The sequence below is a fragment of the Eptesicus fuscus genome, chromosome 1 (assembly GCF_027574615.1).
Source record: "Eptesicus fuscus isolate TK198812 chromosome 1, DD_ASM_mEF_20220401, whole genome shotgun sequence".
Classification (NCBI taxonomy): Eukaryota; Metazoa; Chordata; class Mammalia; order Chiroptera; family Vespertilionidae; genus Eptesicus; species Eptesicus fuscus.
This window is the reverse complement of record NC_072473.1, coordinates 132,503,446-132,526,872: the sequence shown is the minus strand read 5'-3', so window position 1 is coordinate 132,526,872 and position 23,427 is coordinate 132,503,446. Positions and strand designations below refer to the sequence as shown.

Below are 23,427 nucleotides of genomic sequence, written 5' to 3'. Positions count from 1 at the left end.
CCTTGTAAGCCCCAGAGCCCTACCCTCTTCTCTTTAGCTCAAGATGGATGTAAGCCTCAATTTCCTTTCTACCAGGAAGTCTCATATTTTTATGGGACTGCCGTATATACAAAATTTGTTTTCCTCCTGTTAGTCTGTCTTAAATCAGTTTAATTACTAGACTAGCCAAAGAACCTAGAAAGGAAGAAGGGAAGTTTTCCATCCCTACAGTAGTATTCAATCTGAAATTTATCTTTTGGTAATTGGGTCAGAAAGTGTAGAGAAAATATTCATAGCTCTCACCTACTTCTATGTATTGAATATATATTTATTAATGACCTGAAATGTAGTTGTCCTATATAATAAAAGGCTAATATGCAAATAGACCGAACAGTGGAACAACTGGTCACTACGACGTGCACTGACCACCAGGGGGCACACGCGGAACATAGCCAGCATCGGCCGTGGCGGGTTGGTGGAGCAGGTGAGCAGGGGCGTCAGACAAAGGCAGGGTGCTGGTTGCTGTCATCAGGGCGAGCCTCTGGTGGTTATTGAAAATTCTTTGCTCCCATGCACCGCGGTCCTGCCTGGCACTCGCACCTGCTACTGGCGCTGGCCCCGCTCATACCCGCTGCCGGCACCCAGCGCCAGCCCGATCGCTTGGCAATGTCAGTAGGTGTGAGCGGCAGCTGCTAGCCCTGATCACTCCTCAGGGCTTCTCCACCTCCCCCTGCTCCTGAGGGGCGATCAGGGCCAGCAGCTGCCTCTCGCACCCGCTGCCAATGACAGAACTGCTTCTCAAAACCACTGCTGGCACCAGCCCCACTTGCACCTGTAGCTGGCACCAGAGCCGCTGCTTGCACCTGCTGACGGCACTGGCCCCAATCACTCCACAACGTCAGTGGGTGCAAGCGGGACTGGTGCCGTCAGTGTGTGGGAGTAGCAGGGGAGCAGGGCTGCCAGCAGGGGTACTAGGGCCGTGGCAGGAGGGGCCGAGTGGGGGCGCGGAGGATGGGCCAAGACCCATCCCTGTGCCCACTGCAGCCTCGCAGCCCACCATTCCTTTCAAGGTGCACGAATTCATGCACTGGGCACCTAGTGAATATATATTTATGAATGATATACTGATATATATTTATGAATGACCAAACTGATATATATTGATGAATGACCAAACGGGCATAGATCAATTGACAACACTGTCATGTATGTAATCATTAAATATTCATCAATCTAATGATGAATTAAAAGTGAGTAAAGGATGCCAAATGGAAATAAAGAGAAAAAATACATCATTTTAAACTGGGCTTCAATATTTCTAGGAGAGGGATATACTGATAGTTCATGTTCTGGTCCCCTGAGAATACAGGGCTGCAGAACTTCACCATGAAAATGAAGGGGAGCACAATCTGTCACCTCAAAATATGCCTATTTGGCAGAAGGATTATTTTAGGGTGGTTATTTTTAAGAAACTGCAGACACGGGAAGCTCTGAAAACTGAGTAAAAGTTACCCTTTTGTAAGAAACATTTACATGTATAAGGAAAATCTCCATGCGCAAGGGTGTTCTCTCTGTACCAACTAGAGAAGAATGACTTCAATCTACACAACAACCTTACCCTTGCTTACTGTGCCTTTCCAGATAACCTCCTCTAACTGGCCTTACCCTTCCCACCACACCTTGTGTTTTTAGCTAGAGATGATATTTAAGGTGTTGGTTTGCACCCATGTATACAGGTGGCAGCCATTGCTGATGCCCTCTGCATTTCAGGAAAAGACAGACTGAGATTTCAACCTCCTGTACTATCCCCCTGCATGCTTACACCCTCTGAGTCAACCACTGCAAGGATGTTCCTGGTTTTGTCTTTTCACCAATGAACTGAGACCTGCCCCAATTTGCATAAAACAGACCGAATTGGCAACTTGGGCAGAACCTTTCTCTGTAAAAGGTGGCCTCCCTTTTGTCTCAGTGGAACACAAATGAGGTTGCTACCTGAATCGGTGTCTCCCAGGCTACAGCTCTTTTGTTCAAATAAATGCTTTCTTTTATTTATTACACTGTAAAATTAATTTTGATTTACATAATCATGGTGCTGGGAATAAATTGAAAAATACAAGTATTAATTCTAATAAAAATTTAAATATATTTTTATTGATTTCAGAGAGAAAGGGAAAGGGAGAGAGAGATAGACACATCAATGATGAGAGAGAATCATTGATCCGCTACCTCCTGCACATCCCACACTGGGGATTGAGCCCACAACCACTAAGCCACGCCAGCTGGGCTAAAATGTTTTAAATGTACCAACCTATAAGACACAGGCAAACCTATAAATCTTGGGTAAATTATTTGATTTAGATTATTACATAAGATAACTTAAAGATAATTAACTTAGCCCAGCCAGTGTGGCTCAGTGGTTGAGCATCGACCTATGAACCAGGAGTTCGCTGCTCGATTCCCAGTCGGGCACATGCAGGGGTTGCAGGCTCAATCCGTGATTCTTTCTCATCATTGATGTTTCTGTCCCTCTCTCCATCTCCCTTCCTCTCTGAAATCAATATAAATATATATTTTTAAAGAAAGTTAACTTAGTTAAATGTGCTAACAGCAATTCTCGACCTTGACTTCGCATTAGGAACTTAAAAAAAAAAAAGAGCCAAGCCTAAATAAATTATATCAGAATCTTGGGGTGGGTAAGAGTGGCATTAGTATATTTTTAAAGTTCCCCAAGTAATTCTGAAATTCAGTCAGAGTTTTGAACCAGTGAGCAATGAGCTGAACAAAAATTTTTGAAAGTGCAAAAATTTGTCATAAGGAAAACAAGCAGAAAGCAAAAAGGATAAAATAGATGAATTTGGAAGAAGAAAAACAACTGCAACAAATAAAACCAAGTTTTTTAAATAAATGAAATAGATCAGATTCTAACAAAGATGATCAAGAAATAATATAAATAATGAAATAGTACATGACATATAAAGATGCAATAAATTATAAATTATCTTATTATGGTAAATTATACAAGCTTTTATGAAAGAAATTTAAAGCCACAATTAAAGAGATGATATTTCTGTAAGAATTGTGAACTATCAAAACAAATGAATAAACTAATAACCAAATAAAAAGTGAAAAAAAATTACCCAAATAATTGCCCCAACAAAGGCTCCAACCAATATGAGTCACTAATGGATTCTTTCAAACTTTCAAGAAAAATAAAATTTCTACAACATTATATAACTCCCCCAGGATACCAAAAATAATAAAATAGCATGAAGGTGAATTGCAGTGCCTGATAGTCTTACCATTAAAAAAAAAAAAAAGGAAACTGTGGAGCAATAATTCTCACCCAGGCTGCACATTAGAATCACCTGTAGAGCTTTTTAAACTGGTGCTTGGAACACACACACACACACACACACACACACACACACACACACAGAATGAAATCAGAATCTCTCAGAGTGGGCCCAGGAATCAGTGATTTTTAAAGTTCCCCAGATGATTACAATGTTGAGAACTACTGCTCCAGAGCAATTTCACTACGTATGATTTATAGAGCAAAGATTCTAACTAAAATACAAGCAAACAGAATTCAAATCCATAAGAGTTATAAGCCACCCACACACACAAAAAGCAGCATTTTCCTCACAGATTTAAAAAATGTTTACAAATTAATAAAATAAGGGCAAATATAGGAGTGTGTCAATAAATAAAAGGAAAATATCCACTCTTAAGAAATTATCAGGTAACTGCAAATTAAAATAACAGCAAGTCACTGGTTTTGTTTGTTTCTTCTATTAAACATACCTGGTAGGATTATTGGATGGGATGTTAAATTATTACAATTCTTCTGGGACCATGTGGTGCTATGAAGAGACATTTTAAAATTCCTATACTTCTCAGGAACTTTATTTCTGGGCATATAGCCCAACGAAGAAAAGCAAAATATGGAGAAACATGTGCAAAGGTGTTCTTTGCAACATTTACTTTTGTTAGGGAGAAAAAACTAGAGTGAGGGAACTTAAAGGGTTAACCAAAATGAAGTGTCTGGTGAATTATGGCACATCGATCTACTCTTGGATTATGAGGAAAGCACTAGAATGATGTTTTAAAAAAAACTATGCAGCAATACGAAAAATATTTAGGTTATATAGAAATGTTGATTTAAAAAAACAGGATTGAAAATGGTAGCATACTACAAAAACTATGGTTTTGAAAGCACGTATATTTAAAGTATGTTTTAAAAGCTGTAACTATGTTTTTGTTTTTTGTTTCATTTCTTTATTGATTAACTATGTTTTTTTAAAAGAACATGGGGGGAAAGGGAACGAAAGGCAAACAATGGCGGCAGCTCCAGGGGTAGACTGACCTGAGGGAAGTCAGAAGGGTTCCTTGCAAACTGCTCCGTGTCATACCCTCCCCCCAACCCCACTCCTGCCCTGACTCCCCCCACTTCCGCGCTAACTCCCCCCCTATTCTTCCCTATGCTGGCCACCGTCCCCCTGGGTTGAAGTGAGTGCTTCCGGTGGAAAGGACTGGTGGGTGGGGCGAGCTGTGCTATACTCCCTCACCCCTCCCTTCGGGAACTGGATTTGGTAATGTCCTCCTTCACAACATTGGTGGCTTGAACCTCTAAGCCTAGTTCAAGAGTGCCCTGTGTGTGGTCTGTAAGGCACCTTGCAGTCTTTTCAAGGGCTTCAACATTTCAGAAAAGTCTTCTATTTCAAACCACATGGAGCTTTACACCCCCTCCCCACCCCAGCTCATCCCCACCCCCATCCCCAACCGGAAGTGCCTTAATGCCCTGGAAGTGCTTTGATATACCGGAAGAAGAAGGTTCTTAGTCACCTCAGAAGCACATCGTGGGCTTGGGCGCCATACTGAGCCTTCGGTGAATCCGCCTTGAGACTTCTCCCTCGCGTTAAATCACAAATTCAGTGTGAGGCCTTTGGCATTTCTGGAACACTGAGAACTGTGATGGGCAGGTGAAAGAAAGCGGACCCGTCCACAGCCAACGGACGGGTGCAAAGTCAAGCACCACAGGAACGCCTCAGAGGTAGGGTCCCCGAGAAAACGCAAATGACTCTGGGAGTCCAGTGATGTGGCCCCCTCCAGCTGGCCACCTCATAGCTCTGCCTCACATTCAGGAGAGGCTAGCAGCCCTGAGTGTCTGAAAGCCCAGAGGAGGACCTTGTGGCCTTCAAGCCGAGGTTTTTCCAGGGGCTCAGCCTGCCAGGGAAATTCCTCCTATTCCTCAGGCCCAGATGTGGGTGGAGCGGCCTCCAAAGACTGCCTAATTCGGAGCGCTTTGGGTTCCTTTTGCCTGGAACCCCCTCAGTGCCCCCCCCACCCACCCCTTACGTGCTACGCGCTACGTGCTACGCGCTACGCGCTACGCGCTACGCGCTCTGCCTTGCCGGCGCCTTTCTAGGAGAAATGGCTTCTCGAGACGATGCCTACAGCTTTAAAGCTAATTCCAAATACAGTTCCTATAAGTCTATGAACTCTGAATTTGCTGCCAAAGCTGAGAGTCAAAATGGTAACAGTGAGCAGCCACACAAGTCTTGGAGAAGGTGCGGTAGACGGCACCACCAAGGCTCTTCGCTGACCTATGGGTTAGCTATCCAGAGCACCTTGGTAAAACCAATGCCAAAAGAAAAGGGAGAGGCTGCCACTGGAACCAAACCGAGCACTAGCGAGCATCCCAATCCTGATGCAAGACCAGCTAGTGCTGTCACCTCTGTTCCTCAGAAAAAGCACATGTCAGGGCCAGAGGTCAAGGAAAAGATGGTGATAAATGTCAGCAACTTGCATGACAGAAAAGTATTTATATATCCTCAGGAGCAATCCAGTGAGAAGCCACGTGGTGACTCAAGAGTAGTCATTTTTGAAAAAAGCTCTACAGCCTTAAAATTGCTGGGCAAATGTGACTCTCATTCAGAAATCCAAAAGCATACTGAAAGGGGTGTAATGATTAAGCACCCCTCTTCAGAAAGGGCCTGCTCTAATGTGAAGGACATTTCTATAGTCAGATTCTCTCAGGAGGGGCGAGGCTCACTGAGTCTCTCAAGAATTTCAAAGTCTTCCTCCTTCACCACTAACCGTGCCATGTACCAGCCTCCTTTGTACAGTAGCCCTTTACTTAACTATGCCAGCTACTGGACCAGCAGTCCAAAGCCTTCTCACTATCCCTCCATGGGCAGCAAGAGCAATAATACATCCCAGGCTGGGAACAGCAGCTGGGGCGTCTTAAGAAATTATTCCTCCAGCCCTGCAGTGTGCTCCCAAAACTGGTCCAGAGACCTGAAGGCAGCAGGGCAAAGTTATCCCCAGAATTCTTATTCATTTCCTTTCTCCAGAAGTTCAGAAGCCATGGTGAGGGAGAAAAGAACTTTCCAAGATCAGACACTAGCACGTTCTCGGGGAAGGTATGCATCTAGTTCCCTGTCAAGGAGCCACTGGGAGCAGAGCCTAAAGGAGGGTTTCATTGATACCCATTGTCACTTGGATATGCTGTATTCCAAGTTGTCTTTCAAAGGGACCTTTGCCAAGTTCCGACAAATATATAGCTATTCCTTCCCTAAGGCATTTCAGGGCTGCATCTCTAACTTCTGTGATCCTCGCACAATGAAGGATGGCCTATGGGAGATGCTGTTGAGTGAGGATCTGGTTTGGGGAGCCTTTGGCTGTCACCCCCATTTTGCACGTTACTACAATGACTATCAAGAAAGAAATATTTTGCAAGGCTTACGGCACCCCAAGGCTGTAGCTTTTGGAGAAATGGGCTTGGATTACTCTTATAAGTGCACTACACCTATCCCGCAGCAGCACAAGGTATTCGAGAGACAGCTGCAGCTGGCTGTGTCCCTAAAGAAGCCCTTGGTGATCCACTGCCGAGATGCTGACCACGATCTGCTGACCATCATGAAAAAGTGTGTGCCTCCTGACTACAAGATCCATAGGCATTGCTTCACTAGCAGTTACCCAGTCATTGAGCCCCTCTTGGAGTACTTTCCCAATATGTCTGTGGGCTTCACGGCAGTCCTGACTTACCCTTCTGCCTGGCAGGCCCGGGATGCTCTGAAAAAGATCCCACTGGAGAGAGTTATTGTGGAAACTGATGCACCCTACTTCCTTCCTCGTGGGGTTCCCAAAGGCTTTTGCCAGTACTCTAATCCAGGCATGGCCCTGCATACAATTCAAGAGATGGCCAAAATCAAAGAACAGCCACTCTACCGTACCTTAGCCACCTTGCGTGAGAATGCTGTTCGCCTCTACAATCTTTAAGCAAAGAGAGCACCGGCAGGAGTCTTCTAAAAAAAAGAAGACCAACCAACTGACAACATAGACTTGATTTGAACTCTGCCTGTATCCCAGCTCAAGGATGTGTTCAGCAAGCCCATTGGCTCAGAAAAAAAAACAGGACATGATGGTTTCCTCAAAACCTCTTCAGAAGACTTCATCTGGCTGGTAGGATGCAGTACAATGGGATGGGAGGAGGGGTAAGGGGGTCTCCCCTTGATTTTATTAAGGTTTTTTCCTCCCAGCCAGATTGTGCCAGCATAATCATTAAGGAAGAAGAATTCCATTGGGTATGACTTTGCTAATCCAAATTTCTGTTCTCTGCAGCCAGGGTTTTTGAGCAGTTGGTGAATAAAATCACCTTGTAAGAAAGTGAGGAATGTTGAAGTTTGAAAGTGAGCTAGGTGATTTGTTCTGTTTATTCTGTAAATTTATTTTTATAGGAATTCTATAATCCATATGGTTTGTTGTTACATTCATAAATTCAGTGACTGTTCAACTTTCAATTTCTTGTTTCTAAAGATAAACCAGCAATAGCATTTCATCTAAAAGGAAATTGATTTAGATGAAAATTGGTCAGTTAATAGTCATAATGTGCCAAGGTGTGGGGGTGGGGGGGCTATGGAGGAGCTTGGAACGATGGGGGCCAAACTGGTTTTGAATCTGAACCGAACTCCCAAAAGTTGTATTAATTCCAAATCTCTGCTGGTAACCAGTATATAATAGCAACTGTTCATTCAAATTGCTCTGATTCTTAATGAGACCCAAATATATATCATTTGGTTCTCAGCACAAAAGCCTCCTCCACCGAGAAGCCCTCCCTGACTACCAATCTATAATGTTCCTCTCACCTGAGAGGAAAAAATCCTTGGCTTGAATTTTTATTTTAGCTAATTGATTGAATTATAGCACTTAACACTGAGACTGTGTTGTTAGTTTATTTATATGTTCATTGGTTATTTTCCCCACTAGGTTGTAAGTTTACAAGCTTGTCAGTCTTGTTCACACTGTACATATATACCTGATGTAAGAATAGTGCCTGGAACAAAGCAGGCAGTGAGCAAAGATTTCTTGAATTAACATGTGACTGAATAACAGACTTCATTAACACCTGAGAGTTAATGACAATATTTGGACGAGGGGGCCGATATTAGAAAGAGAATACAGAAATAAACCATCATCTTTCTGATTAAAGGCCAACTATATTCTCACTACATAAGATCCATGGAGGACTAAATGTCATTTATCTGGTCCTAACAAAGTGACATTACCAAGTGGGCATTTAAAAAATGGGTGTGAATAAATGGCTGCATGTATAAGGACACATTCAACAGGATAAGGAGTATATATACATGAGGTAATTTTCATTTCCAAAACTCAGATCTTTTGATATGAAGAAAGTACTTTGTACAGTACTTGGTGTGTCTACTCCATTATGGGGGTATCAGAGAGCATGAAGGCAGCCGGTGATCTAGAAATTCAATTTGCTGTTAGTGGTCCCTGGGCCATCAGTCAGCCTGGAGTCACAAGGCATCTCAGGCCCATTAACAGGCTCTCTGAACCTTGGCAGTCCTTTCACTGCAGGTCAATATTTTGCTTCACTTAAATGTTAGAAAGGCAGCTGTTTCTACCTTTAAAGCTAAAAAGAAACAAACTGCCCACTTTGTCTTGGGAGATGGGAGATAGAGGATTCTGGTTGTTTTGTTTTGTTTTGTTTTGTTTCAGTTGGTGTTTATTCATATATGACTTTAAAATTAGTACTTGTTTATTATAGATTTCTGAGACTATTAAAGAACACTAAGTGGAAGAAAAAATAGTCCATACTCCTACTACTTAGACACAATCACTTTAACAACAGGAGTAGCTAGCTCTTTGGCAGTTTCTCTAATATTATTGACTAATTCCAGCATTGTTTTTGAGTCAGTTTTGCTAGTTACTATTTACTATAATATTCACTTCACTTCATAATTAGCATAAGTTTGTACATTTTAGTGTCTCTAAGTTTGTGATTTAAATGGATCACTTTGTGTATTTTTGTTTACTTTCCTGAACAAACAAGTTAGAAGTCTAATTCTGTTTGTTTTAAAGAATCAACTCTTAGACTTCTTGTTCAAATCTATTCTGCTTCCTGGTTTATAAAATTTTGCCTTTAAGTTTGAGATTTTTTTCCCCTGCAATTCTCAGATGTCTGGGTTTTTTGTGCTTTTTCTAATGGCTTAAATCAAATGCTTACTTCATTTTTCATTGAGAGAGGGAACGAATAAAGCATTTAATGCCATAAATTTGCCTGTAATTGTAACTCTGCTGTATCTATAGGAATTTTTATTTTAGCGAAGTTTACTTCCCCGCTGTCAAAATAACGTATATGCATTATAAAGATATGAAAATATGCACAAAAGAAGTGCAGGGTATTTCTGCAACCCAGAACCCACTGTTTTGTTAATATCTTGCCCATTGTGATTGTGATTATATAGCTACACCAAATTATATATACTTTTTAAAAATGCATATGCTTCACGCCCAAACTTACTAAGATTAACATCCTACAAAGTCCCACCACCAATCTACATACAATGTTCATATTCTGATGTAGCTTTACTTACAGTCATTTGTAAAAATAGAGTTAAAAGTACAAAGTAGAGTTAAAGAAAGTATTAAGTAGAGTTAAAGAAAGAACATTTACAGGTACTAGACAAAGATGATATAAACTTTTTTCTCTTGATTGTTACTTTTAATTTTTAAAGACTTGTCAGTTCGAGTATTAATTCTAAGTCAATATATGTTAAAACTTACCTAAATACTTCTCCTTTTTATATCCCTATCTTGCATTTGGGATTCATTGTATTAGTACTATTCTTTAACATTTATAGTGTTTACATTCTGTTTTGAACTTTAAATAAAATTTATTTGATAGTTACTTATAAGTTTGCTTCCGTTGTTTACCACTAATCCTTTTATTTCATGACTTCCCATGGCTGAACTGTTTAATTTGCTTTATAATTGGCTGGAATACATCTTTAAACAACTTTCTCAGGAAAAATATGTAGATGGCATGTTTGTGAGAAATTATGTATCTGAAAATATATTTCTGTTGCTGAGTCTAGAATTTCTGTTTCACAAACATTTTCCCCTAAAAGTAATAATAGATAGTGCTTCATTTGTGCTTCACTGTCTTCTGGTATTTATTATTTTTTAATTTTATTTTATTGTTTAAAGTATTACAAATAGTAGCACATATGTTTCCTTTTTTCCCCATTGACCTTCCCCTGGTCTCTCCTACCCTCCCCCCTACCCAGCACATGCCCTCACACCCCCTCCCAGTGTCTTGCATTCATTGGTTATGCTTATATGCACGCATACAAGTCCTTCAGTGGATCTCTTACCTTGCCCCCCAACCCTCCCCAGCCTTCCCGCTGTAGTTTGACAGTCTGTTCGATGCTTCTCTGCCTCTGTATCTATTTTAGTTCATCAGGTTATAATGTTCGTTATTATCCATAAATGAATGAGACCATGTGGCATTTTTCTTTCACTGACTGGCTTATTTCACTTAGCATAATGCTCTCCAGTTCCATCCATGCTGCTGCAAATGGTAAGAATTCCTTCTTTTTTATAGCAGCGTAGTATTCCATTGTGTAGATGTACCATAGTTTTCTAATGGTACTATGGTACATCTACACAATGGATGGGCATTTAGGCTGTTTCCAAATCTTAGCTATGGTAAATTGTGCTGTTATGAACATAGGGGCGCATATATCCTTTCTGATTGATGTTTCTGATTTCTTGGGATATATTCCTAGAAGTGGTATTACTGGGTCAAATGGCAGTTCCATTTTTAGTTTTTTGAGGAAACACCATACTGTTCTCCACAGTGGCTGCACCAGTCTGCATTCCCACCAGCAGTGCATGAGGGTTCCTTTTTCTCCGCATCCTCTCCAGCACTTGTTGTTTGTTGATTTGTTGATGATAGCCATTCTGACAGGTGTGAGGTGGTACCTCATTGTAGTTTTGATTTGCATCTCTTGGATGACTAGTGACTTTGAGCATGTTTTCATATGTCTCTTGGCTTTCTGAATGTCCTCTTTCAAAAAGTGTCTATTTAGGTCCTTTTCCCATTTTTTGATTGGATTTTTCATCTTCTTTTTGTTAAGTTGTATGAGTTCCCTGTAAATGTTGGAGATTAAACCCTTATCGGAGATAACATTGGCAAATATGTTCTCCCATGCAGTGGGCTTTCTTGTTGTTTTGTTGATGGTTTATTTTGCTGTGCAGAAGCTTTTTATTTTGATGTAATCCCATTTGTTTACTTTCTCCTTAGTTTCCATTGCCCTAGGTGCTGTATCATTAAAGATATTGTTACAACAAATGTCTGCTATTTTGCTGCCTATGGCTTCTTCTAAGATTTTTATAGTTTCCTGTCTTACGTTTAAGTCCTTTATCCGTTTTGAGTTTATTCTTGTGTATGGTGTAACTTAATGGTCTAGTTTCATTTCTTTGCATGTATCTGTCCAATTTTCCCAACACCATTTATTGAAGAGACTGTCTTGACTCCATTGTATGCTCTTGTCTCCTTTGTCAAATATTAATTGAGCGGATGGCTTGGGTCGATTTCTGGGTTCTCTGTTCTGTTCCATTGGTCTATATATCCTGACTTGCTTTTCTTTTATTTTTGTTAACCCTCACCCGAGGATATTTTTCCATTGGTTTTTAGAGAGAGTGGAAGGGACGGGGAGAGACAGAGAGAGAGAAATATCGAAGTGAGAGACACATGGATTGGTTGCCTCCTACACATGCCCTGAACAGGGCCAGGGCTGGAGCCTGCCCGATTGCTTGGCACTGTCAGTGGGTGCGAGCGGCAGCTGCTGGCCCTGATTACTCTTCAGGGCTTCTCCATCTCCCCCTGCTCCTGAGGGGCGATCGAGGCCAGCAGCCTCCTCTCACACCCGCTGCCGGTGATGGCCCTGCTTGCACCCACTGCCTGTGCCAGAACTGCTGCTCGCACCCACTGCTGGTGCCAGCCCCACTTGCACCTGTAGCTGGCACCAGAGCCACTTGCACGTGCTGATGGCGCTGGCCCCAATGGCTCCGCAACGTCAGTGGGTACAATCGAGGCTGGTGCCGTCAGTGTGTGGGAGGGACCAGGCCTGCAAGGGAGGGCAGTTGGGGGTGATCAGGCCTTCAGGGGAGGGAAGTTAGAGGTGACTGGGCCAGCAGAGGAAGGCAGTTGGGGGGACCAGGCCTGCAGGGGAGGGCAGTTGGGGGCAACCAGGCCAGCAGGGGAGGGCAGTTGTGAACAACCAGGCCTGCAGGAGAGGGCAGTTAGGGGTGACCAGGCCGACAGCGGAGGGCAGTTAGGGGCAATCTGGCTGGCAGGGGAGCAGTTAGGCATCGATCAGGCTGGCAGGGGAGTGGTCAGGGGGTGATCAGGCTGGCAGGCAGGCGAGTGGTTGGGAGCCACCAGTCCTGGATTATGAGAGGGATGTCCCAGATTGGAGAGGGTGCAGGCTGGGCTGAGGGACACCCGCCCCCCATGCATGAATTTCATGCACTAGGCCTCTAGTGTGTTCTATAAATTCCAAAAGGTAAGAGAAGCATAAACACAACCCACTTAAAAAACTTAATAGTTCAAATTAGAATTTTCTATACCCCCTGTATCCCATAATAAAAGGTAGTGCTGAGGTCTGAAACCCAGATTTGGTTTTTAGCTGGCCCATTGAGAAAATGTTCCCCCATATGACTTGCATCATTCGCATTATGGATAATAGTCCATTCACTTTGAAGAGAGGTGTATCTACTCCCCCTCTCTTGCCTTCATGCTCATGTTTCTTGAGGCAGCTGCTAAGAATCTTTTAGAGCCACAGTGTTGTTTGGCTTCTTCCTAAAATTTGTTCAACTGAAAAGGATCTTCCTCAAACTGAACTGTTCCTTTTTGACCTCTTTGCCTAAGACTCAAACCAGAAAACTTATTGGGAACAAATGTGTTGGTTTTTATTCTGGCGTCGAGGTAATCACCACATATGTCCTTATCCAGATTTTTACTGGGCCTGCAAATATTCTGAGGCATATATTTACCACCTCTCCAGACTTAATCATAAACATTGTAAATTACATCTTCTCCATTTGTAAAACCACTGTCCATAGCCTTGGATTAGTTGAACAGCCTGGTCATACTGAACTTCATTGGAAGTTTGAGGACTTGACACACCAAGAGCAATGAGATAACCTCACTAATATCTCGATTTTTATTTCTCTGCAGTATCAACCTCTTATCAGGAGCTGCCCCGGAAAGATTCCAGTCATGCTGTCTCTCTTTTTGCCTATCGTGCCAGATTTCATCCCTCTCACATGCCTCCCTATCCTCTTTTTCCACATGGGTTTTTACCCCAGCTCTTCTCTCCCTGGCTTTCTGGGCCATTTCTCTTTGTGTTTCTTTTCTTTTTGAGCTGTCTGTCTACTTGAGCATGCATTTTCCCAGTTTCACAAGCCTTACAATCAGCAATGTAGATGGCTTCTGCTAAATGGGCAAATTTTTCGTTTATATGAACTGTCTTCAGTCCTCTTCCATCAGCAGTCAGATGTTTGCCTAATGGACTTGTATAGCCCTTTGCATTTTTCCAATCTGAAATAGAAAGAGGAATCTTCCACTCTTATTCCTTCACAGCCATCTTTCAGGTAGGAGAATGCATGACAGGTGTTGGAGGAGAAGGTGGTCCCCGGGGAATTTTCTTACTACTCTTGAACGTTGGAGGCGCCATTGGATCTCTCTGCATTTCCACCATCCGAATAACCCTCTGTTTTGCTTTCAGAGTTGAAAGGCACTCCTTGTCGAAATGGTGTGTATCGGATAAACTGAGCAGGAGCCAGTTTATCAGCTGCTCAAACAGGCGTGGACACAGCAACCTTCTGTGATACAGATTTTTCTAAGCCCACCCTTGTCTTTTCTGTTATCTCTTTAGCAGCTTCTTCATCAGATCTTTACAGGTCTGGATCATCTGCATTCATGACTTCCTTGAGAACCAGGTCAGTGTACTCGTTGTAAATGATCTTGTCTTTAGGCTGTCCTTCTCAAGCAATTGTATCGTTTGTTTTTTTCTTTTTAAATACATTTTTATTGTTAATAGTATTATAGATATCTTCCCTTTCCTCCCTCTATACCCCTCCTTCCAGCCCCTCAGGTCTTCATTACCTTATTGCCCATATCCATGGGCTTATTTGCGTCATACTTTATTTTTCCTTCAGTAACCATCTGAATAGCCAGTTCATTCGACTTTTTTTTCTTTCATCATGTATCCTGTGGATATTGGGCCACATGATCTCTAGAAAAGCACCTCCATCTCCAAAATCCTTTAATAACCGAGGTCTCCAACTTTTCCAGTGCCTGTAATAGGGGAGATTCTCTTCAGGAGGAGACCAGTGGGGTTTGTAATGAACTCTGGGATCTTTCCTTTTCTTCAGCCTCAAGCTGGTCCTGAGATAGCTGAGTAGGTGCAGGAAAAAGCTGGTGAGCTCCATCTTCTTCCACTTGCTTCCAGCATAAGCGACCTCAGCAATATTCTGAATGTATTCTCTTGCTCTATTTTCTCCTGCCAGCCTTCACTTCAGAGTGTGCTTTAACTGCTTACTTTGTTTTGTTACTTCCTTACACTCAATAGGAAGCACAAAGCAAACTTATCAAAAATAGTAATTTTCCTGTAGAAAACATACTTTTGAAATATTTTTTCTTCCTCTGCCTCTTAAATACTATTTTGGGTTAGTGAACAAAGAGCAGTCTATTCAAGCTGGTATTTCCCCCAAAATAGGGTAGGTAATTTCGTTTCCCTTCCTTCGCCATCTATTCTGCTTGATAGAAATTCACATACAGCATATCAAGAGAAGTAGGGAGGACGCTGGGGCCATGGATAGTCTCCTACAGGAAAAACTTCAAAATTTTCCATAGAAATTGACCTGACCGCCACTCCAGGAACGACGCATGTAGCCAGTCCTTCCTATGCATGCTTGTCACATCAGAGAAAGGCCTTAACGCAGGGCCTGCTTTTCCCTCAGTATGACTTATCCTAGTGACACTTCTAATCCATCAATAGCTGTGAAAGTAATCCAAGTGGAAGCCCCTACAGGTTATCCTAACCCCCAACCCAATTCTTGTCACCTTCGTAGGAAATGAAATTGAAAATTGGTTTTGGTATATTTCTTCAGTACTATTCCATCTGCACTCTATCTGGTGGAAATTCTTCAAAGTTTGCAGCATGAAAATGGAACTCCTGGCCTCCAACACTAACTAATATGGTTTCTTCATATTTTAAACTTTTGCAGTCATTTTAATTGGGATTGTGAAGGTGGAGAGGTTCATCTAAATATCAATGCTTAAGTTATCATCTCATTCTAAAGTCTCATTTTTTCTCTCACTTCTCTTTTTTGATAAATTTATGTTCCTATGGATACTGTCTTTAAATAGGCATATCTTATTTTAAGAAAATTCAGTTTTTACAAATCTGAATCTCATTTAGCTTATTGAACATAAGGGATGGTCAGTAAGGTAAGTTGAATAAATGAATGAGAAAAAATACAAATTATAGAAAGAGGACTTCCAAATAATTTTTTGCTTTACAAACTATTATCACCCTTAATCTATAATTCATGCTCAAATTTTCATGACTAAACCTAGGGTTCAAGATGAAATGCACCTATATGGACAGTATAAGCATTCAATGAATTTATTTTTACTTATCTGCTTCTTAAGATCTGATTTTATAATGCATAAAAGGGGAAAAGATATAACTAAAATGCTGGAATAGTCTTCTTTTAGTTTTATCACTAATTAACCATATAACTGGTACAAACCACTTAAACTCTTTATCCACCGGTTAACCTTTCAGCCAAAATTAGAAAATCAGCACTTGCTAACTACAGGACAGTACAGTACCATTTAAAGGATTAAGAAAATTATATATACAGATATAACAGAGCTTTGGAGAGAAAATGAACGTATAAAACTATTGAATAACATATAAATCAGTTAGGATGCAAAGCCTGGAAGCTTAAAAATATTGTCAAAACCACATATAGTCTTTTTACATCCTGTGGAATCTATTGAGCAATGCAATTAAACATTTGATATTACTGAGAGAAGAGATTCAGACCCACTGCTTAAAATCAGACTTCCTGGAAAATTAATTAGGACTAGAAAAGGGGAGTTATTCTATCCAACAGAAATCACATTGCTAATCGTAGAGTTTCATAAACTGAATATTCAAACATTAAAGATACAACAGATAAAACACCTATAATCTATCTAATAATAGAGTAATATGCGAATTAGCCATCACTCCGCGACAAAATGGTGGCGCCCATGGCCACAAGATGGAGGTGCCCAGTCCTCTTAGCTCTGAGCCCCAGCACGCGATCCATGGCAAAGCGGCTTCGGGCTGGGGGGCCGGGGGTCTCAGGCCAGCCGACAGCGCCCCGCCCCCGAGGCCCGGTGCACGATCCAGGGCAAAGCGGCCGCGCTCGGGGGCCTCAGGCCGGCCGACAGCGCCCCGCCCCGAGCCCCAGCACAAAGTGCGTGATCCGGGGCAAAGCGGCCGTGGGCTCGGGGCTGGGGGTCTCAGGCTGGCCGACAGCGCCCTGCCTTGAGCCCCAGCGCAAAGTGTGCGATCCGGGGCAAAGCGGCCGTGGGCTCGGGGGCCTCAGGCCAGCCGACAGCGCCCCGCCCTGAGGCCCGGTGCACGATCTGGGGCAAAGTGGCCGCGGGCTTGGGGGCTGGGGGTCTCAGGCCAGCCGACAGCGCCCCGCCCAGAGCCCCTGAGCAAAGTGCGCGATCCGGGGCAAAGCGGCCGTGGGCTGGGGGGCTGGGGGTCTCAGGCCAGCCGACAGCGCCCCGCCCCTGAGGCCCGGTGCATGATCCAGGGCAAAGCGGCCGCGGGCTCGGGAGCCTCAGGCCGGCTGACAGCGCCCCGCCCTCGAGCCCTGGGGCAAAGTGCGCGATCCGGGGCCAAGTGGCCGTGGGCTCGGGGGTGAGGGGTCTCAGGCCAGCAGGGCAGTGCAACCCCAATGCACGATCTTCAGGCCAGCGAAGGCAGCTTGGGCTGGAGCTGCGCACCGCCACCAGGGTACCCCCACCGGGCTATCCCCAGCCAGGCTGAGATGGCAGCCTGGGCAGAGGTCTCAGCCTGGCTGGGCTGAGATGGCATTCTGGGCTGGGGTCTCAGCCTGGCCAGGGCCCGAACCCCTTCCAGCGGTGGCAGCCTGGGGACTCAACCATTGAGTCACACCAGCCAGGCAGATATGAAGGAATCTTAAATGTTTCTTTTTTTATAATATATATTTTATTGATTTTTTACAGAGAGGAAGGGAAAGGGATAGAGAGCTAGAAACATCTATGAGAGAGAAACATTGATCAGCTGCCTCCTGCACACTCCCCTCTGGGTATGTGCCCCCAACCAAGGTACATGCCCTTGACCAGAATCGAACTTGGGACCCTTGATTCTGCAGGCCAATGCTCCATCCACTGAGCCAAACCAGTTAGGATTGTCCAATATGCTAAAGGAAAAAACCCTATCTAATAAAGAGGGAATATGCAAGGGAGGGCATTTGGGGGTGACCGGGGTGTCAGGGGAGAGCAGTTAGGCATCGATCAGGCTGCCAGGGGAGTGGTTAGGGGGTGATCAGGCTGGCAGGCAGAGCAGTTAGGGGCAATCAGGAAGGCAGGCAGGCGAGTAGTTGGGAACCAGCAGTCCTAGATTGTGAAAGGGATGTCCGACTGCCTGTTTGGATAGGGCCTAAACAGGCAGTCAGACATCCCCCAAGGGGTCCCAGATTGGAGAGGGTACAGGTTGGGCTGAGAGACACCCCTCCCCCCCCTGTGCACGAATTTCGTGCACCAGGCCTCTAGTATAAAATATAAAGGAAAATATTTGGTAATATATATGAAATTTACCAAATATTTATACATTAGGAGGGTGCTGCAGGAGGACCATGTTTCCAAGCACTGTACACATAGTTCAACACTATGTTTGGGGAAACATCCAACACTATGGGCAAAGGGAAGGGAAAAAACCCTGGTAATCCTATAAAATAAAGAGCTAATATGCAAATGGTCATCACACCCTCACGCTCTCTTGCCGAGGCGGAAAGACCTGAGGCTGGGCCAGGGGACCTGAGGCTGCGCCACCCACCCTGGCACTGGGGCCAAGGGACATAAGACCATGGCCCCTGCCCTGGGGCCGGGGCCAGGGGACCTGAGGCCGGGCCGGGGGACCTGAGGCCGCATCCCTGCCCCAGCGCCAGGGGACTTGAAGCTGCACCATCCACCCTGGCACCAGGGCCGGGGGACCTGAGACTGCACCCCCTGCCCTGGGGCCAGGGCCAGGGGACTTGAGGACAGGTGACCTGAGGCCATGCTCCCCACCCCAGGCTGGGCCAGAGGACCTGAGGCCATGACCCCCGCCTGGTGCCAGGCCAGGGGACCTGAGGCTGTGCTCCTTGCCCCAGGGTCAAGGGACCTGAAGCCACACCACCCACCCTGGCACCAGGGCCCAGAGACCTGAGGCCACCCCTCCCGCCCCAGGGCCAGAGGACCTGAAGCCGCGCCACTCACCATGGCACCAGGGCTGAGGGACCTCAGGCCGTGCCCCCCACCCTAGGGCCGGGGCCAGGGGACCTGAGGCCATCCTGGGGGACCTGAGGCCAAGCCTCCCACCCAGTGCCGGGTCGGGGGACCTGAGGCTGTGTCCCCCTCCCTATGGGGCTTGACGGGGGTGGGGCTGGCCAGGTCTGGGTCTCGCATGATTTCAAGTAGTGGGTGGGCAGGGACTTGACTCTGGGTTCCATGGCATGCCTCAGACTCTGACAGGAGGGAGATTTTCATATACATTTTACTAATTTTCTTTCATCTCTGACACTTCTATTATAGAGAAAAGGCAAACAGCAATATTAAAGTATTTCCTCTAATTAATTCCCTTTTAATGTGCACTAATTTCGTGCACTGTGCCACTAGTAATAACAATAATAATAATAATAATAATAATAATAATGGTTATACTCTCCTAAGAGTTGAAGTCAGCAATTGCCAGGCCTTAACCAGAGGAAGAAAAAGTAGAAAAAGCAAAGATAATGAAGATGACGTGACAGACAAAGTCCAGTAAAAGAGAAAAATAAATAGAGAAAAGAACAAAAGAATGTAAGGGGAAGCCCTAGCAGATCTGGCTCAATAGATAGAGCATCGGCCTGCGGACTGAAGAGTCTCAGGTTCACTTCCAGTCAAGGCATGGACCTCAGTTGCAGGCTGCTGGTCCTGGTCTGGGGCATGCAAGAGGCAACCAATTTAAGTGTCTCTCTCACATCAGTGTTTCTCTCTGTCTCTCCCTCTCTCCCCTCCACTCTCTCTAAAAATCAATGTGGAAAAAAATATCCTCAGATGAGGATTTAAAAAATATATAATGGATATAATGGAAAGGGAATGGGGGAATGGAATAAGGAGGGTGAGAGATCAAGGAGGAGGGGTGGAAAACTTTGAAAAAAGAATGGAGATAATCATGTCTGCCTCCCTTTGAATACTGTCGCATTCATGCCCTCCCTGCCACCTCCCATTTCTGACATCCTAGAACAGTGGTCGGCAAACTCATTAGTCAACAGAGCAGCAAACCGCGGCTCGCGAGCCGCGGTTTGCTGACCACAGTCCTAGAATAAACAACCCTGCTGCTTCAATTATTTATACATCTGATAAATGGTTTGTGATGATGACATGTGTCCCTAGAGAATCCTCTTTAGTGAAAGAACTATTACATACTAAACAGCACAATGAATTTCATAGTCAAAACAGGTATTCAAATGGAAGGTCATAATTAAAATAAGTAGAAAAATATGGACAATTCTAACATCTTTTGAAGTTTAAAAACCTCTGAAGGGGTTTAGGAAAGTAATTTATTTGAAAAAATAAAACCATGTTTAAAAATAAAGGTGTATGAATCTAGAGGATGAAAAATAATTATACAAATACCCAGAAATCTGCTATGGTGTATTATTACCTGAATTGGCTGCACTGTGCATATATACATACATGTTATAAAAGCTGTGCCTCAAATCTTAAATCTGAATCAGTGAGATAGATGCAAGAGAAGATAGACTGTAAGATTTCATTTATATGAAGTTCAAAATAGGCAAACTAATCTATGATGATCAAAGTCACAGCAATGGCAGAGGGCTGAATGAAAGGGGGCATGAGGGAACTTTCTGGATGGTAGAGGTATATTCTATATGGTGTCTGGGTTGGTGATGGACACATTTGTCAGAACTCATGAAACCATATGCTTAAAATGGGCACATTCATCATGTATAAATTACACCTCAATAAAGTTGATTTGGAAAATTAAAATAAGGTTTACCAAAATAAAGTTGATTAAAATAAAGACTCAAACAATAAAATCCTAAAGGAATACAATTATTCTGTAACCTGACTGTGGTTGTTGTCACACAAGTCCATACATATAATAAAATTTCATAGAACTATAGCCCTGGCCAGATGGCTCAGTTGGTTGTAGCATCATCCTATACATTAAAAGATTGTGGGTTTCATTCCAGGTCAGGGTACATACCTAAGTTACAGGTTCAGTTCCCAGTCAGGGAGCATATGAGAGGCAACCGATACATGTATCTCTCTCACATCACTGTCTCTCTCCCTTCCTCTCTTTCTAAAATCAATAAATATATCCTTAGGTGACGATAAAAAAATCATAGAACTATAAACTAAGGAGAAAATGAGTACATCTAAACACTGGTGAGATTCAAATAAGGCCTGCAAGTTTAGTAGTATACCAATATAGATTTCCTGGCTTTGATAATGCACTATGGTTATATACTATGCTATCATTGGGGAAAGCTGGGAAAAGAGTACATAGGAACTCTCACCCACCATCAAAGGAGTAAGCTTACTACAGGGCAGAATCCTGCAAATACAAAATTGGGGAAGGCAGATAATTTTTTAATGTTTCCAATAAACTTGCATCTGATCTGAATTTAGAAGGGGAAAGTACATAAATAAACATTACTCTCTAGATTAAAAATTCAAAACATAATATAAATCAATTTAAACTGTAAGTCAACAAGTCAAACAGCAACTATTCCTAATTTGTGAACTAAAATGTTGCAAATAACCAATATTTTTATGTTCAAAAACTAGTCAGTGTGCACAAAGGACAACCATGTGAAGAGGTAGCAAGAGGGCAGCCATCTGCAAGCCAAGGAGAGAGGCCTTAAGAGAAAGCAACCTGCCAGCTCTTTGATCTTAGACTCCCAACCTCCAGAACTGTAAGCAAATACATGTCTGCGGTTTAAGGCACCCCGTCTATGGCGGCAGTCCTAGTAAACTAATATATTCAACTACAATTTACATAGCATAAGATTTACCTCTTGTAAGTATACAGTTCAACTTTTCATAAATACAGTCACAATCCAATTTAGGCCATTTCCATCACCCCCTAAAAGTTCCCTCTCCCGCTGCCAGCCTTGGCAACCGTGGATCTGCTTTCTCTGGTGTATTTGCCTTTTCTAGGATTGCAGATAGATGGAATCATACAATACGAAGGCTTCTTTATCTGCTTTCTTTCACTTGCTATGTTTTTGAGGTTTGTCCATGTTGTAATATATATCATCGTTTCTTTGCATTGCTGAATAATTTCCATTACGTGGCTATAATACGTTTTGTTTATCTATTCATCAGTTGATGGACATTTAGGTTGTTCCCTGTTTGGGACTATTATGAATAATGATGCCATGAAGTTGTATGTGAACATATATTTTAATTTCTCTTAGAAAGATATGTAGGAGTGGAACTACTGAGTCATGTTGTAAACATTACATGTTTAACTATTTTAAAAACTGCCAAAATAGCAGTATCATTTTACATTCCTATCAGGAATGTCTGAAAGTTCCAGTTTTTCCACATTCTTGCCAACACTTAGTATTTGTCAGTCTTTTAAAATTATATACAACCTGCCCTAACTGGTTTGGCTCAGTGGATAGAGCATTGGCCTGCAGACTCAAAGGTCCCAGGTTCAATTCTGGTCAAGGGCATGTACCTTGATTGCGGGCACATATCCAGTAGGGCACATACTGCAGAAGTCAGCTGATCAATGTTTCTCTCTCATCAATGTTTCTAACTCTCTATCCCTCTCCCTTTCTCTCTGTAAAAAATAAATAAAAATATCTTTTTTTTAAAAAATTAATTAATTAATAAAATTATATACATCCTAATGAGTATGCAGTGGTATCTACTCAAGTTTAAGCTCAAAAAGACAATTTTAACTTTGAGTTAATGTTTGGTCTGAGGGCAGGGTCTTAAAATTTTGTCTAATAACTGAACTCTAGGTTTTAAAAAAGATGGAATAACTCTATCTTCTTTAACAATCTGATTATCCTATATAATAAAAGGCCAACCACATTAAGCATAATGACTGGAATGACCAGAGACCAGTACCACCATGGCCCCTTGCTGGGCTGGCTCTGCCCCCAAGCAAGCAGTTAGGGGCAATCAGGCAGGCAGAGTGGTTAGGGGTGATCAGGTAGGCAGACCAGCCATTAGGGGTGATCAAGTAGACAGGCAAGTGGTTAGGGGTGATCAGGTAGGCAGACAGCCCCTGACTCTGCCCCCCAAGCAAGCAGTTAGGGGCAATCAGGCAGGCAGGCTGAGTGGTTAGGGGTGATCAGGTAGGCAGATGGCCCCTCACAGGGCTGGCCCCACCTCCTAGCAAAGAAAGAGAGAGGCCCAGGCCACCGGTGGCAACTCTGTGACAAGTGTGCAGCCGGCCAGCGATTGCCCTGCAGAGGGAGGCCCAGGCCAGCCAAGCCATCGCACCCCATGCCTGTTGCCTGCAGAGGGAGGCCACTGGTGACGGGGGGGGGGGAGGGGACGCGGGGGGCAGCACTGCACAGATGGCAAGCAATGGCAGTGGCAGGGGTGGGGCCAGCTGCCTGCAGCCAGGGGAAGGAAAGCCCTGGTAGGCCCTGATCTCAGGCCAGGCCTAGGGACCCTACCCAAGGGGTCCCGGATTGTGAGAGGGTACAGGCCAGGCTGAGGGATCCCCCAAGTGTATGAATTTTCATGCACCAGGCCTCTAGTATTTTATAACATTCCTAATTGGCTTTAGGCAAAACTTCAGG

The 23,427-nt window shown here is 43.6% G+C and overlaps 2 protein-coding genes and 1 pseudogene across 2 annotated transcripts in view; 1 reads left to right on the top strand and 2 right to left on the bottom strand.

Moving 5' to 3' along the window:
- Positions 1-23,427, bottom strand: part of EFHC2 (EF-hand domain containing 2) — a 150,792-nt gene that overhangs the window by 110,094 nt on the left and 17,271 nt on the right. The gene's annotated exons all lie outside the window — the stretch shown is intronic.
- Positions 4,776-7,263, top strand: LOC103296424 (putative deoxyribonuclease TATDN2). The gene is given in 3 exon segments (XM_054714718.1): positions 4,776-4,812; positions 4,962-5,351; positions 5,408-7,263. Coding segments are annotated over 3 exon segments (2,283 nt in total).
- Positions 12,906-22,750, bottom strand: LOC103296441 (SNW domain-containing protein 1-like; annotated as a pseudogene).